This window comes from Camelus ferus, chromosome 6 (genome assembly GCF_009834535.1).
Source record: "Camelus ferus isolate YT-003-E chromosome 6, BCGSAC_Cfer_1.0, whole genome shotgun sequence".
Taxonomy (NCBI): domain Eukaryota; kingdom Metazoa; phylum Chordata; class Mammalia; order Artiodactyla; family Camelidae; genus Camelus; species Camelus ferus.
The window spans coordinates 58,986,619-58,999,321 of NC_045701.1; the positions used below are offsets into that span (position 1 = coordinate 58,986,619).

At 34.1% G+C, this 12,703-nt stretch overlaps 1 protein-coding gene across 1 annotated transcript in view; it reads left to right on the plus strand.

The window, feature by feature from the left end:
- The window catches only part of LRRC9 (leucine rich repeat containing 9), an 82,832-nt gene that overhangs the window by 40,983 nt on the left and 29,146 nt on the right, over positions 1-12,703 (plus strand). Inside the window, exons 19-23 of the mRNA XM_032482132.1 lie at positions 239-364; positions 2,509-2,643; positions 3,678-3,855; positions 5,929-6,149; positions 7,553-7,675. Of these exons, the coding sequence (XP_032338023.1) occupies positions 239-364; positions 2,509-2,643; positions 3,678-3,855; positions 5,929-6,149; positions 7,553-7,675 (783 nt within the window). The remainder of the gene's footprint in view (positions 1-238; positions 365-2,508; positions 2,644-3,677; positions 3,856-5,928; positions 6,150-7,552; positions 7,676-12,703) is intronic.

The window sequence follows — 12,703 nt, forward strand, 5'->3', positions numbered from 1 at the left end:
GTCACTTTTTAACAGCTTACCACATTTCCTCCCTTCACCAGAGTAGCACCAGCCACCTTCAAAATAAAACAGATTAATTCTTGAATATAATTTAATTTTAACTCTTATGTAAGCCTCTTTTTAGACATATATGATGAAGTAGGAGACGCACAGATGGGAAGGGATGAAGAAGCACTTCTTTCCATGCCACAACATATGTAATATTTTGTAAAAATTAACTTTTGTTATTTTTCCCAAGCCAGCCACATTAAGGCTGAGTGTTATTGGCAGATTAAAGGCTCTTACTCATTTAGATGGAGTCCTCATTACTGAAGAAGAAGCAACAGCAGCTGTGAAATTTATTACTGGAACAAAGATCACTCAGGTTGGATTTTACTATTTAATATTTCTTGTTCTATTCAGAATATACAAATAGTAGTTCCTATACTCTTGTTTTGAGATTTTGTATTCTCCTTTTAGTGTGGTAATAAAAAAATCAATCCATAAGTCATATCACTTGAATTTTTTTTCTGTTTAAATGTATCCCATTTAAATACCAACTTGTTATATGGATTCTCATCCTTGCACACTACTCCAAAAATACCGGTAGAGTAACTGCTTTTTTCCTAGTCAACCTGAACTCACCAGAGTCCTTTCTAGAGCCTACATGAAAATAAGCAATTTTCCATGGATAAGGTAAGCTTAGAGGCCTTGAGAAAGCATTTGGTGAATTGTTTACCTAATGATGATATTATATGTGTCTGGCTGAAAAAAAAAACCAAAACCTGTTAACTTGAGGGAGGGTAAATTATCTAGATTAAGAATGCTACTTTAGCCAAAGTAGCTTCAACATCCTAAAAAATCTCCACTCTAGTTATCTACCTATTTACTTTTTGTGGAGTATTTAAATATTAATTCTTTAAACAATGTAATATTTAATTTTGGATCTATTCAAAATGAAGAAAAGAAAATTTTTATTGGTCAAAATAGAATTAACTCCTGAAGGAGAGGTGGGGATTTACCATACCAGAAATCAGAACTTACTAAGATTCTGTAAAACAATACAGAATTGGCAGAGTTAAACAAATAGACCAATAGAACATAATATAAAGACCCACAATACATGGTAGCTCAATAAATAGCAGAGCTGTCTGCACAAATCAGGAGGCTAGTCAATAAAAGGCCCTGGAACAAGTGCACTGAGGACTTCCTTACAAAAGGCAAAACCAAAAATGTTTTTAGAAGAAAAGATCAGAGATTATCATTTGACCTTGAATTAGGGAAGAATTTATTATGCAAGAAACAAAGAACATAAATTATAAAATACTAGATTTGTCTCTGTTAAAATTAATACATCTATTCCTCAAAGGGCATGCCATAAAGAAAGTGAAATGACAAGCTACATACTGGGAAAAGAAATCTGCAACATATCTAACTAACAAAAATATTTTTTATATATTCAGAGTATATTAGGAAAAAGACAGTCAATCAAACAGAAAAATGAGCAAAAGATTTAAACAGACACTTCACTGGAGAGGAAATCGGAACAGCCAAACAACTTAGGAAAATATGTCCACCACATTAGTATTCAAGAAAATAAACATTAAACTGCAATGATCTACCAATTTACAGCCACCAATCGGAAAAATATATTTTTTTAAATAATCAAGTTTTATCAAAAATTTGAAGTAAACGTTACAAGTGGTACAACCATTTTGGAAAACAAATTGTCATTATCTAATAAAGCTGATTATGTACATGCCTTAAACCCAGAAAGTTATATACTCTAAAGAAACTTTTGGATGTGTGCACCAGGAGTCATATAAAAGAATATTCACAACAGCAATGTTTATAATAGCAAAAAAAACTGAAATCAGCCCCAATGTTCATTAAGAGGAGAACTGATAAGGAAATGCTATATAGCAATGACATATGAATGAACTACCGCTACAGGTAGCAGCATAGATGAATCTTATGAATATAGTTGAGCAAAAAACACAACTCACAGAAGTATACATGCATATTATTCAGTTTACATAAAGTCCAAATATGTGCAAGACTAAATAATATCTTATATATGGATACAAACATAAATATATAGAGCAGCCAGTAAATGGTAGATAAAAAATTTGAGATCATTTGATTGCTTCTTAGGGATTGATTGATTCACTTGAGACAAGTGATAGCTTCCGAGGAAAAGAGGAAAAAGATTAGGATGGGGCACACAGGGAGCTTTTGGTGTAGTAGGAATATTCTAGCTCTTAAACTGGTTTTATGGGTGGATTATATGGTGTTTGTATTACAATAATCCTTTCAGTTTTACAAATATTATTTTGTAATCTGCTTAAAAATTAGTGAAATGTATGAAGTATATCTAGATACTGAAAACATTTTAAGGCAAAGAAAATGTCATTTTAAAAACTTATTCATTGGACCACTCATCTAGGAAACAATACTTTTAACTATATATATATAATTGGACCTCTTATGCTATTTCCTTAATTTATCATGTGTTTTTTATTTTATTAGTTATCTCTTTTACGGCATTCTAGTAGTAAAGAGGAGAGACCACGGATACTTAGTGTATGGCCTTCTGCCAAAATTCTGACACAGATTTCAAAGTTAGGACCACATTCACATCTGAGTGGAAACTGGTTCTTAAAGGTAAAGGTTAATTCTATTAAATCTAATATAAAAGCTTAATTTCAATTGATTTTCTGTCAGCTTTTGTCTGTGTATCATAAAGAGGGCACAAATAGGTCATGGGCAGAAAATTGGAAGAGCTAAATTAAAATTAAAAGGGAAGTCAGGTTGTGAGTAGTTATGTCACAAGGGCTAGGCCTCAACAGTGGTCACCACAGAGTTGGAAATTTAGGATAAAGGTACACTACAAATCCAAAGGATACGTTCTGATGATATGTCAAAATAAGCAAGGAAACTTTAAAGCTCAGAGCCAGGGATCAAGTCAAAAGTTTGGGTGGCAAGGTGAAAGGAGCCAAGAATCCTGGCAAAGGAGTAGAGGCACTGGTCAGAATTCAGCCAAGAATAAGGGAAAGGTAATAAAGCACCAGCAGCTCCTTGCTTCATAAGCACCCTTACACCTCCTGCCAGGTATCAAAACCGTGTTAAGAGAATCTGCTCCCTGAAAATGGAAGATATTAGTGGCGTTATTCTTATTACAGAATAGACATAGATATTTAGCTGTGATGCAGGCCCAGTAGCAGACCTGGCTGGCTCCACAGGGACTTCTGGAATTAGAATGACCTTTTAAATCTGTCCCAGGTTGGGCTAAGATGGCCAGGCCTTTCTTTCCCTCTGTCATTGGACATGGGCCAATCTGGGAAGGAGCATGACCTTGAGCAAGGCAGCTCTCTGCAGCTGATGCTGTCCCTGAAGGAACTGACAGTGGAAGGCTTTCTGCCAACAGCACTCCCAGCAGCTGGGACAAGTCCCTCACTGCTGGGAATCTGATTGGCACAGATCAGTGTCTGTAACACCATATAAGTCCCTCTTTGGATTTTAATCTTGTCAAATCTTACTTTCCTGTAAACTAAGAGCTTCACAGTATCTTTAGTTCCTAAAGGAATTTTTTGATGTTACTTACCACATATGAATTATTTCATTAGCCTTTTTATCTTATAACATTTAATATACTGATGTGATTTAAGAAGTAACAAATAATGTGAATTATTCTATAGATAACTGCCTTAAATTTAGATGGGCAACATCTCTTTGAAATCACAAATTTAGAGAAATTGGAAAATTTGAAATGGGCATCATTCAGCAACAATAATCTCACTAAAATGGAAGGCTTGGAATCCTGTGTTAACTTGGAAGAGCTCACATTAGATGGAAACTGCATCTCAAAAATAGAAGGTAAGGTATTCGAGAATTTGAAAGTCTTAAAATATGAATATCTAATTTAACGAGCAAAAAATGAATAACACTTAGGATGGCATTTCTGAAGAGGAAGATCTCCAGAGAAGTTTCAAGAAGGTTTGGAGTATTCTAAACACCTATTAGTGGGATCTGTGACTGGCTGCTATATAGAATGAGCCAAACTAGCTGACTCTCACCTCCTCTGCCTTCCCTCTCCTCTCTGTACCAGTGTTACCATCTGTTACCAAACCTAGCACATTACAAACTAGGCAGAAATCAGAATGAATGAGGTGTGCTTTTGAAAAAGATAAAGCAGCCCAGTTCATTTTTCAGAATATAGAATTAAGGTTACATTTGAGGACTTTTAACAAAATGAACATTTTATTCTCTAGAAGTTGACAATCAAATGTACTATATAACTACTAGATAGCCTTTTTTTTTTTTTTGGATGCACATACAAGTATAATTAAGCAGCTTTACTAATGTCTGGGTAAGTGCGCGCACACACACACACACACACATGCATACTCATCTAGGTATAGAATATTTTGGTAACAGGGTTGTCCTTGTTAAGGAGAGAAGGTTAGAATTCAAAATTGTGCCTGGGAAAGAGACTTAATTTATACTTTATTCACTTTTGAATTGTTTTATTATTAGCATGTGTGTGTACTACCTTTTTCATAAATAGAAAACTTTATTTAAAAAATTACATATGCAAAAGCAAGTATTAAACATCTTTTAAGAAACAGCATGTATAACATTTGTTATACTTTATTTTAATGGCTGTTAACAACAGTTTCTAAAACTTGCTTGGTCATAAGAATCAGTTAGGATGTTTATTGAATATATAGATTCATGGGCCTCTCCTCTGTAGATTTCAGCTGAGTAAACCTGGGGGTAGCTCAGGCATCTGTGTTTAGAACCTCATCACTCTCATCACTAGTCTTCCATTCTCATACAACAGGGTATTAGTTTTGTGTTGTGTATGCAATTGGGTACCCTATTTCCTTTTTATTCCCCCCTATAAGACCATTGAAAAGAAGAATTCTTCAACTTATATCTTCTCTATACCACTTTTCAAAGATAGCTATCCCACTAAACTTTAACAGATACTTCTTTTTTTCCAGACATAGGTATATTTAATATCTATTTAAGGATTTTTGCTTTGATGGTACATCTAAACTGCCCTAGATCTATTTACTTTCAGCATTGCATAGTCCCATAATAGTGGCTGGTGTGGAAGGGGAGCATGGATAAAATTTATGGAGGACCAATTATTTATTTGCCAAAAGTTATCATTGATACTTTTCAAATGTCATTCCATTTAATTCCATAACCCCTTAGATTTCAGTATAACTGTTTCATGGATGAGGAAAATGAGGCTCAGAGGTTACATAATTTTATATAATTTACCTATAGTCCCAGATCTAGTAGTGGTACATTTGAAACCCACTCCAACTCCAAAATTCTTTCAACTGCACCATCCTACCTACAGTTATAAAGTGTCTATGGTATATAACATATATAAGGGTTAGATCGTGGTGAAAGGTCACGTTTTCTAAAGTTCTGTCTTAGAGTACGTTTAAACATACAAAGGTAGAATTAGCCAAAATGTTTCTTTTTAATACAAATGATGCCACAGTAAGGAATACTTTTCCAGAATGTTTCGTTCTAGTTTGTTACCCTTAATGTCTTAAAATGGGGGCTGGTGATTATTTTGAGCTTTGTGTAGAGCTTTGTGTTGCTGTGATGGTGACAATCTTAATTATATCGTTCAAAGGTTATTTGAATGCTTAATTCAGTATTTCCTACTGAATTAACCTTCCCTTATCACCTAAGAAGAACAAGTCTTCTTATAAATCCAAAATTGGAATTTAATATATTAGCTGGGACTTAATAAACATTATATTCTTCTTAAACAAAAGGAAAAACAATGATGATTAATACTATAAATTCCACAAAGCCACTTGAATTTAGAAAAAGAACAACAGTAAAAGGACCAGCCAGTTATTTTTTAATTAACCTTTCAGTGCTATCTAAATGTTTTCTTTAATTTGCTTATTTTTCTAGGCATTTCCAAGCTGACTAAATTAACCCGCCTCAGCATAAACAATAATCTTCTCACTGGTATGGAAAAGCATACCTTTGATAACATGCTTCATCTTCATTCCCTTTCTCTTGAAAACAACAGAATCACTTCTTTGAGTGGTTTACAAAAAGCTTTTACTCTGGTTGAATTATACATAAGCAATAACTATATTGCGCTCAATCAGGAGATCTACAATTTAAAGGTGACTATCTGGGGTACTAATGTTTTTATTTTTCTAAATATTTTTTGTTTCCTTATACTATGAAAGTAATGCATCTTCATTATACATAATTTGAAAAATACAGAAGAGTGTAAAGAAGAAAATGAAAATCAAGACTAACAAGGTTTATTAAAATATATTTGCATTCAGTTTATGTATACAAGCAAACATACGTATGTGAAACCATAATGTGCCCAACTTGATAACCATCTGGGGTAAATTTTTTTAGTTCTCCAATAAAATAACCCAAGTCCCATCCCTTCTAACTCCTGCCTTCCTCAGTATTTCCAAGGATTCCCCAACCTGATTGGGAAGTAAGATTCTTTAACGTTTCACGTTCTGAGAGAAATTCTTGATTATCTTTCACTTACGTACTGGTTCTTAACTGGTGGTTTCAGCTCTTTCTGGTCAATCTGGCCCAGCTTTGCTTTCTTTGATTATCCCTAAGAAGTCACGAATTCAAGGCTGCTGTACAGCAAGGCTTTACTGAAGGTTTGAATAAAATAGAAGTTTACTACAGCACAGAATAAAGAATTTTCTTCAAATGTAATGTAGGACTTCACTGTTTCTAAAGTTCAGTGGCTGTTTCCTACCACTGGGACTCTCACAATGGCCTCTTTTCTTTTGCTGATACATATTGCTAGGACGTTATCTCCCTACCAAAAAATTATGTCCATTTCCTGTCCTTTCTTACATGTAGCCTTATCCTCACTGTACTCCCCAATATAACGACTTCTAGAGCTTCAGAGTCAACCTAATCAACAATAGCAAGAAAATAAACCATTTTACATTATAGACACAGAGTAGTTTTACTCCCTCTTGTCTTAACCTCTCCCATCCATACCTACTCAGGGCCCTTCCTTCATAACAAATGCACATCAAAATATCTTGTCTACTAAGGAAGCATATTTTCCCTTAAGATGAATTCTGCTCTTCTCTTACAAGGCAGACGCACTTCAGCTTTATCCTTCATCAGAAGGCTATGTTTTTCATCGTTTCATTTCACTGTTATATCTGTATACATATATACTATTTAATATGTACATACACACAATGAAATAGGCCACTATTCCATAAACAAAGCATATTGTTTAAACTTTGCTAAGTTCTCTACAAGTCTTTATCAGTGGTAATACATTTAGTACCAGCATCTGAAAATGGATTCTAATCATATAATGTAGACCACTGAAATATTGCACAAAATTAGATCTTAATGGTCTGAAAGGGTAACCCTGGCACTAAAAAGTACACTTAAAAGCACTCAAATCACTATGAAGTGATAGAGTAATTTAAATATTAAAATTCAAGGATGATTAAACTCTTAAGGGGAAAAAAACTTGTTAGAGTGATGTATATCTCACCTTAAATGTATTTTTATTACCTAGGGTTTAAGTAACCTGGTCATTCTAGACATGAATGGAAACATTATTGTATGGAATCAAGAAAACTACCGGTTGTTTGTAATATTTCATCTTCCAGAACTGAAGGCCTTGGATGGAATCTCAATTGTAAGTCATTTTAGGACTCATGACATTTGATCCAAGCTTCATATTAACATATTCATAGCCATAATCATTTTGAATGTTGCTTTAACACTAGTATGTTACCCAAACTTACTATGCTTATTAAAATCTAGTTCTTCAAAGCATATTTTAGCTTTGGGTTTTAAAATTTTCTCCTCCGGCCAATTTTTAATTGTCTAAGTTGAGGTGACAGGGGAGAGAAGATGCTGCCTACATTTGCACCTACTGAATTCAATGCCTAACAAATAAAGAGCACAGTTTTATGGGACAGGATAGGAAAAACTGCTCTGGAGCCTTACCATCCTCTTGGGCCTAGAAACAGCTTCCTATTCCTGAAAAAATATAGTTGTTAATATTTAAGAAAAATACATTTGAACCAACAATTGGTATGTCAACATAACTAGTAAACTATACTAGTAAAAAAAATAACATTTTATACTGTGTGAAAAATAACACAGAACATAGGTCTGAGTGTACAAGCAATATTTGGAAACTTGGATTCTATAACAGGCAGGTTCATAAAGGGCTCTTGATTCCATGTAACAGGTTAAGTGCATGACAAATGCGTGCATAATAAAAAGGTTCCCTGTGTATCATTGCCTAGTCCCTGTCAGACAATACAACTCATCAAATTTCTAGAAAATTGAGAGATAGTTCATGATTATGTGGAATTTTGAGGTGCTCTGAGAAAATGACTAATTCTAGCCCTGCTTCTTCAGGGCCCTCTTCAGAATGAAGAATCAAAAATTCTCCCCCCAACATGAACTGTTTACTTCATGAATCTTGTATACTGGGTTTTATTTAGGTGTTGGCTTTCACTGAGGGATGTTTTAAAAATAGTCTTATGAAACTAGAACTGCATTTGCTCTAAGGACGTTGTTGAGGATCTCACCCTTCCTGTTTCTCTGTGCCCTCATTTGAAGGCCCACGTGAGAAAGTGCTCTTAGAAGTAATTGTAGGAAAACATTTTTCCCCTAAGGAAAAGTTATGCTCTCCTTACTGACAATGAGTAGAATTTAAGTATTTTCCTTTTAACTTTGACTGCCTAAAGGCTCAGGGCTAAATTTATGGTTCAATATCAGAAACCCTGCAGGACTTTTCATCTATCTGTCCCTAACCCGTTTTGATCTATATAACTTATATCATTCTTGGTCTTGATCTTCACTATTTATTATTTGCATTTTCCTATTTGATTATATGTGCTTCCTGTAAGCTGCCACAAATTCTTGGTAGAATGAGGTAGAATATAAATGTATGAATTAATAATGGGACATGAATTAGACTGAATAGTTTAGACTTTAATTGAGAGGTAATGGGAAGGCACTGAAGATTTTTAAGTAGGGGGATAATAAATTCAAAACTATACATTAGGAAATTTAACATCAGTGTTTACAGTGATGAAAGATGAAAGACCAATAGGAGACTATTAAGATAGTCTACATGTGCGGTAATGAGAAACTGAAATGAATGACAGGGAAGTGACTTTAAAAATGGAGAGCTGAAAAGTATGAGAAATACTAGGAAAAACTGACAGAGCTTGGCAACCGATTAAATTTGAAGGACAAGGAAAGGGAAGAATAAACGATGTCTACAAGGCTTGAGTCTATGTGAGAAGAGATATCATAACATAAATATGATTATAGGAAGAAAAGCAGTTTCAGGAATAAGATGATTAGTGTTGGACACACTAAATTTTATATGATAGTGGATCATCTGACTGGAGATGGCAAGCAGGCAGTTGAAAACACAGGCCTAAATTTAGATACAGACTTTTAATTTACATTTGTTTAGATTTAGAAGTTATTTGTAGAAAGCTGATAGTTAAAACCAAAAACATATGTAAGATTGTCTAAGGAAAGAGAGTAGAGAAAATAAACAAACCTAAGTGAGGCTTTCATACTTCCATTTAGGAAATGAAAAGAAGACACAAGAAGTAGATGCAGGGGGAGGTAGAAGAGCAGTATAATCCTAGAGTGTTTGAGATGTAATTGGACATTGGGCTTTAGAAATGACATGGTCCAAATCCGTTATTTTATGGATGAGCACAAAGAACTGATTTAAATGACTTATTCCAAGTGACATGACTCTTGAATGGTAAAGCGTGGACAGCTGAGCCTCACTCTGTGCCCAGGGCTCCATGGATAGATAGATAGTCACTGCCTTCTTTGGAGTGGGAGTGAAAACTAAAGGAGGACATACACTGTGGAGAACCAAGGAGCAGTCTTGGTAATTGTATTTTCATTTTTTCCCCTCTTTCCACAAACTTCTGTTTTTTAAACATTATTTTTACAGAAAAAGTACAGAAAAAGGTCGCCAATCCCTGATTTAGAAGGCCATTAATCAAATGTTATTTTTATGATTATGAAAAATGCAAAAGCAGTGGTATGCCTAAAGCTGTATTAATATATTGTTTAAACTTATTTTGAGATTGTATCATCATTAAAGGTACAACCAGAAAAACATAACTAGTAGGAGATACATGTATTGTGTGTGTGTGTGTGTGTGTATCTATATTTGTACCTGTATATGTATATTAAGAGATTTATTAAAGGAATGCTTAACAGTTGTGAAGGCTGCCTAAGTTTCAGATCCAATGGGCAGGCTAGAACTCACAGTCACGGACCAAAACTGCTGTCAGTAGGTGGATTTCTTGTCTTTCAGGAAAGTCTCAGCTCTACTTTTAAGGTCTTTCAGTTACTTGAATTAAGCCCACTCAGTTTATCCAAGATGATCTGCCTATTGAAAGTCATGAATTAGGAGCTTTAGTTGTATCTGCAAAATACCTTCACAGCAACACCTACATTAATGTTTGATAGAATAACTGGAGACGGTAGTTTCACTTACTTTCCATCTCTGTTGTTTGGTTGGTGCATACACCTTTAGGATTGTTATGTCTTCTTGGTAGATTGACCCTTTCATCAGTATGTAATATCCTCTCCATCCCTGGTAATTTCCTTTGTGTTGAAGTCTATTTTATCAGATATTAATATAGCCACTCCTGCTTTCTTTTGACTGTTTGTGTGGTATACCTTTTGACATCCGTTTACTTTCAACCTACATATATCATTATATTTGAAATGAGTTTCTTGTTGACAGCACACAGTTGCATCATATTTTTTTGTCCACTACCGATATCTATATTTTAAATAATTGTTGACCATTCTCATTTAAGGTAATTATTGACATGTTAGTGTTTAAGTCTGCCATTTTATTTTTTGTTTTCTGTTTTCTCTATTAATCTTTCTTCCTTATTCTTTTCCAAAAAAGAGAAAGCTTCCTGTGAACTACCTGAACATTTTATAGAATTGTATTTTGATTTGTCTATAGTGTTTTTTAGTTTATCTCCTCGTGGTTTTAGTGGTTTCTCTAGGCAAAAGACATAAGTTGAGCCTAATATGTATTACATATATATATTATAGTATGCTAGTGTTGACATTTTTACTAGTTTGGGTGAAGTATTAAAGACTTATTTACTTTTAAGTCTGTTTCTCCTCTCCTGTTTATAATTGTCTTAAATATTTCCTCCATGTATATTGAGAAACACATCAAACAATATCATACTTTTTACTTCAGTTGATCAAATATAATTTAGAAAAGTCAAGAGGAGAAGGAAAGTTACTATGTTGATATATTTCCAGTGTGCTTTTTTCTTTCCTGGTATTCCAAGGTTCTTTTTTTCTTTTTTTTTTTCTATTTCAAGAACTTCCTTTATCCATTCTTTTAGAGTAAGGCTGCTATTGACAAATCATTTGATTTTCCTTCATCTGAGAATGTCTTAATTTCCCCTTCATGGCTGAATGATAATTTCTCTGGATGTAGGTTTCTGGGTTGACAACTTTCTTCCATGATTTTTCATCAGAAACCATGGACACTAGAAGAATGTAGCACATTTTCTGAATAAGAACCACAATATTCTCTGGTTTCCATGATTTTTGATGGAAAATCTACTATAATTCAAATTGTTTTTCTCTTATAAGTAAGATTTCATTTCTCTCTTGCTTCTTTCAAGATTTTTTCTGCCTTTAGTTTTCATAAATTTGATTAAGATTATGATTATGTGTTTTGACATGGATTTAGGGGGAGTTTTCTTCTTTTGGGGTTTGCTCAGCTTCTTGAATCTGTAGATTTATGTCTTTCACCAAATTTGGGAAATTTTCAGCCATTATTTCTTCCAATACTTTTTCAGCCCCACTCTATTTCTCCTCTCATTCTAGAAATATGGTGATACTAATGTTAAATCTTTTTTGTGGTCCCACATGTCTAGAATATAGTCTGTCTCAGTAAGGTAAGGCTCATTTTTTTTTTGAATTCTGTTTTTATCTCTTTTGTTTATATTGGATAATTTCTATTCTATATTCAAGTTCACTGATTCTTTTCTCTGTTCTCTCTATTTTGCTATTGAGTCTATCCATTGTGTTTATTTGGTTATGGTATTTTTCAATTCTAAAGTTTCCATTCTTCTTTATATCTTCTCTTTCTTTGTTGATACTTTTTATTTCTCTGCTGAGAGTTTCTATCTTTTCATTTGGTTCAAGGATGTTCATAATAGGATAGTGAAGCATTTTTATGATGGCTGCTTTGAAATCTTTGTCAGATAATTATAACCTGTGTCATTTCAGTATTGGTGTTTGTTGATTGTCTTGTCACATTGAAAGTGAAGTTTTCCTGATTTTTAGTATGCTAAATTTTCCTATTATATTGTGCACATTTGGGGTATTATGTCACAGACTGTGGATCTTATTTAAATCTTCTATTTTAGCAAGCTTCCCTTGACACTGTACCAGTAAGGAGATGGGACAGCACTTTGTTGCTGCCAGGTGTAAGGTAGAAACCTTACTTGGCCTCTGTTGACAAGCTGGAGGAGTGTTCCTCATTAACTGCTAGGCTAGAGTAGGAGCTCACACTCCCCACAGACTTCCACTGACTTATTCTGACTAAGTAAGACATAAGTGCTTCATTAATGCCGCTCAGACACATCATTACTACTGGGTGGAAGTGGACAGGCTCTCCATA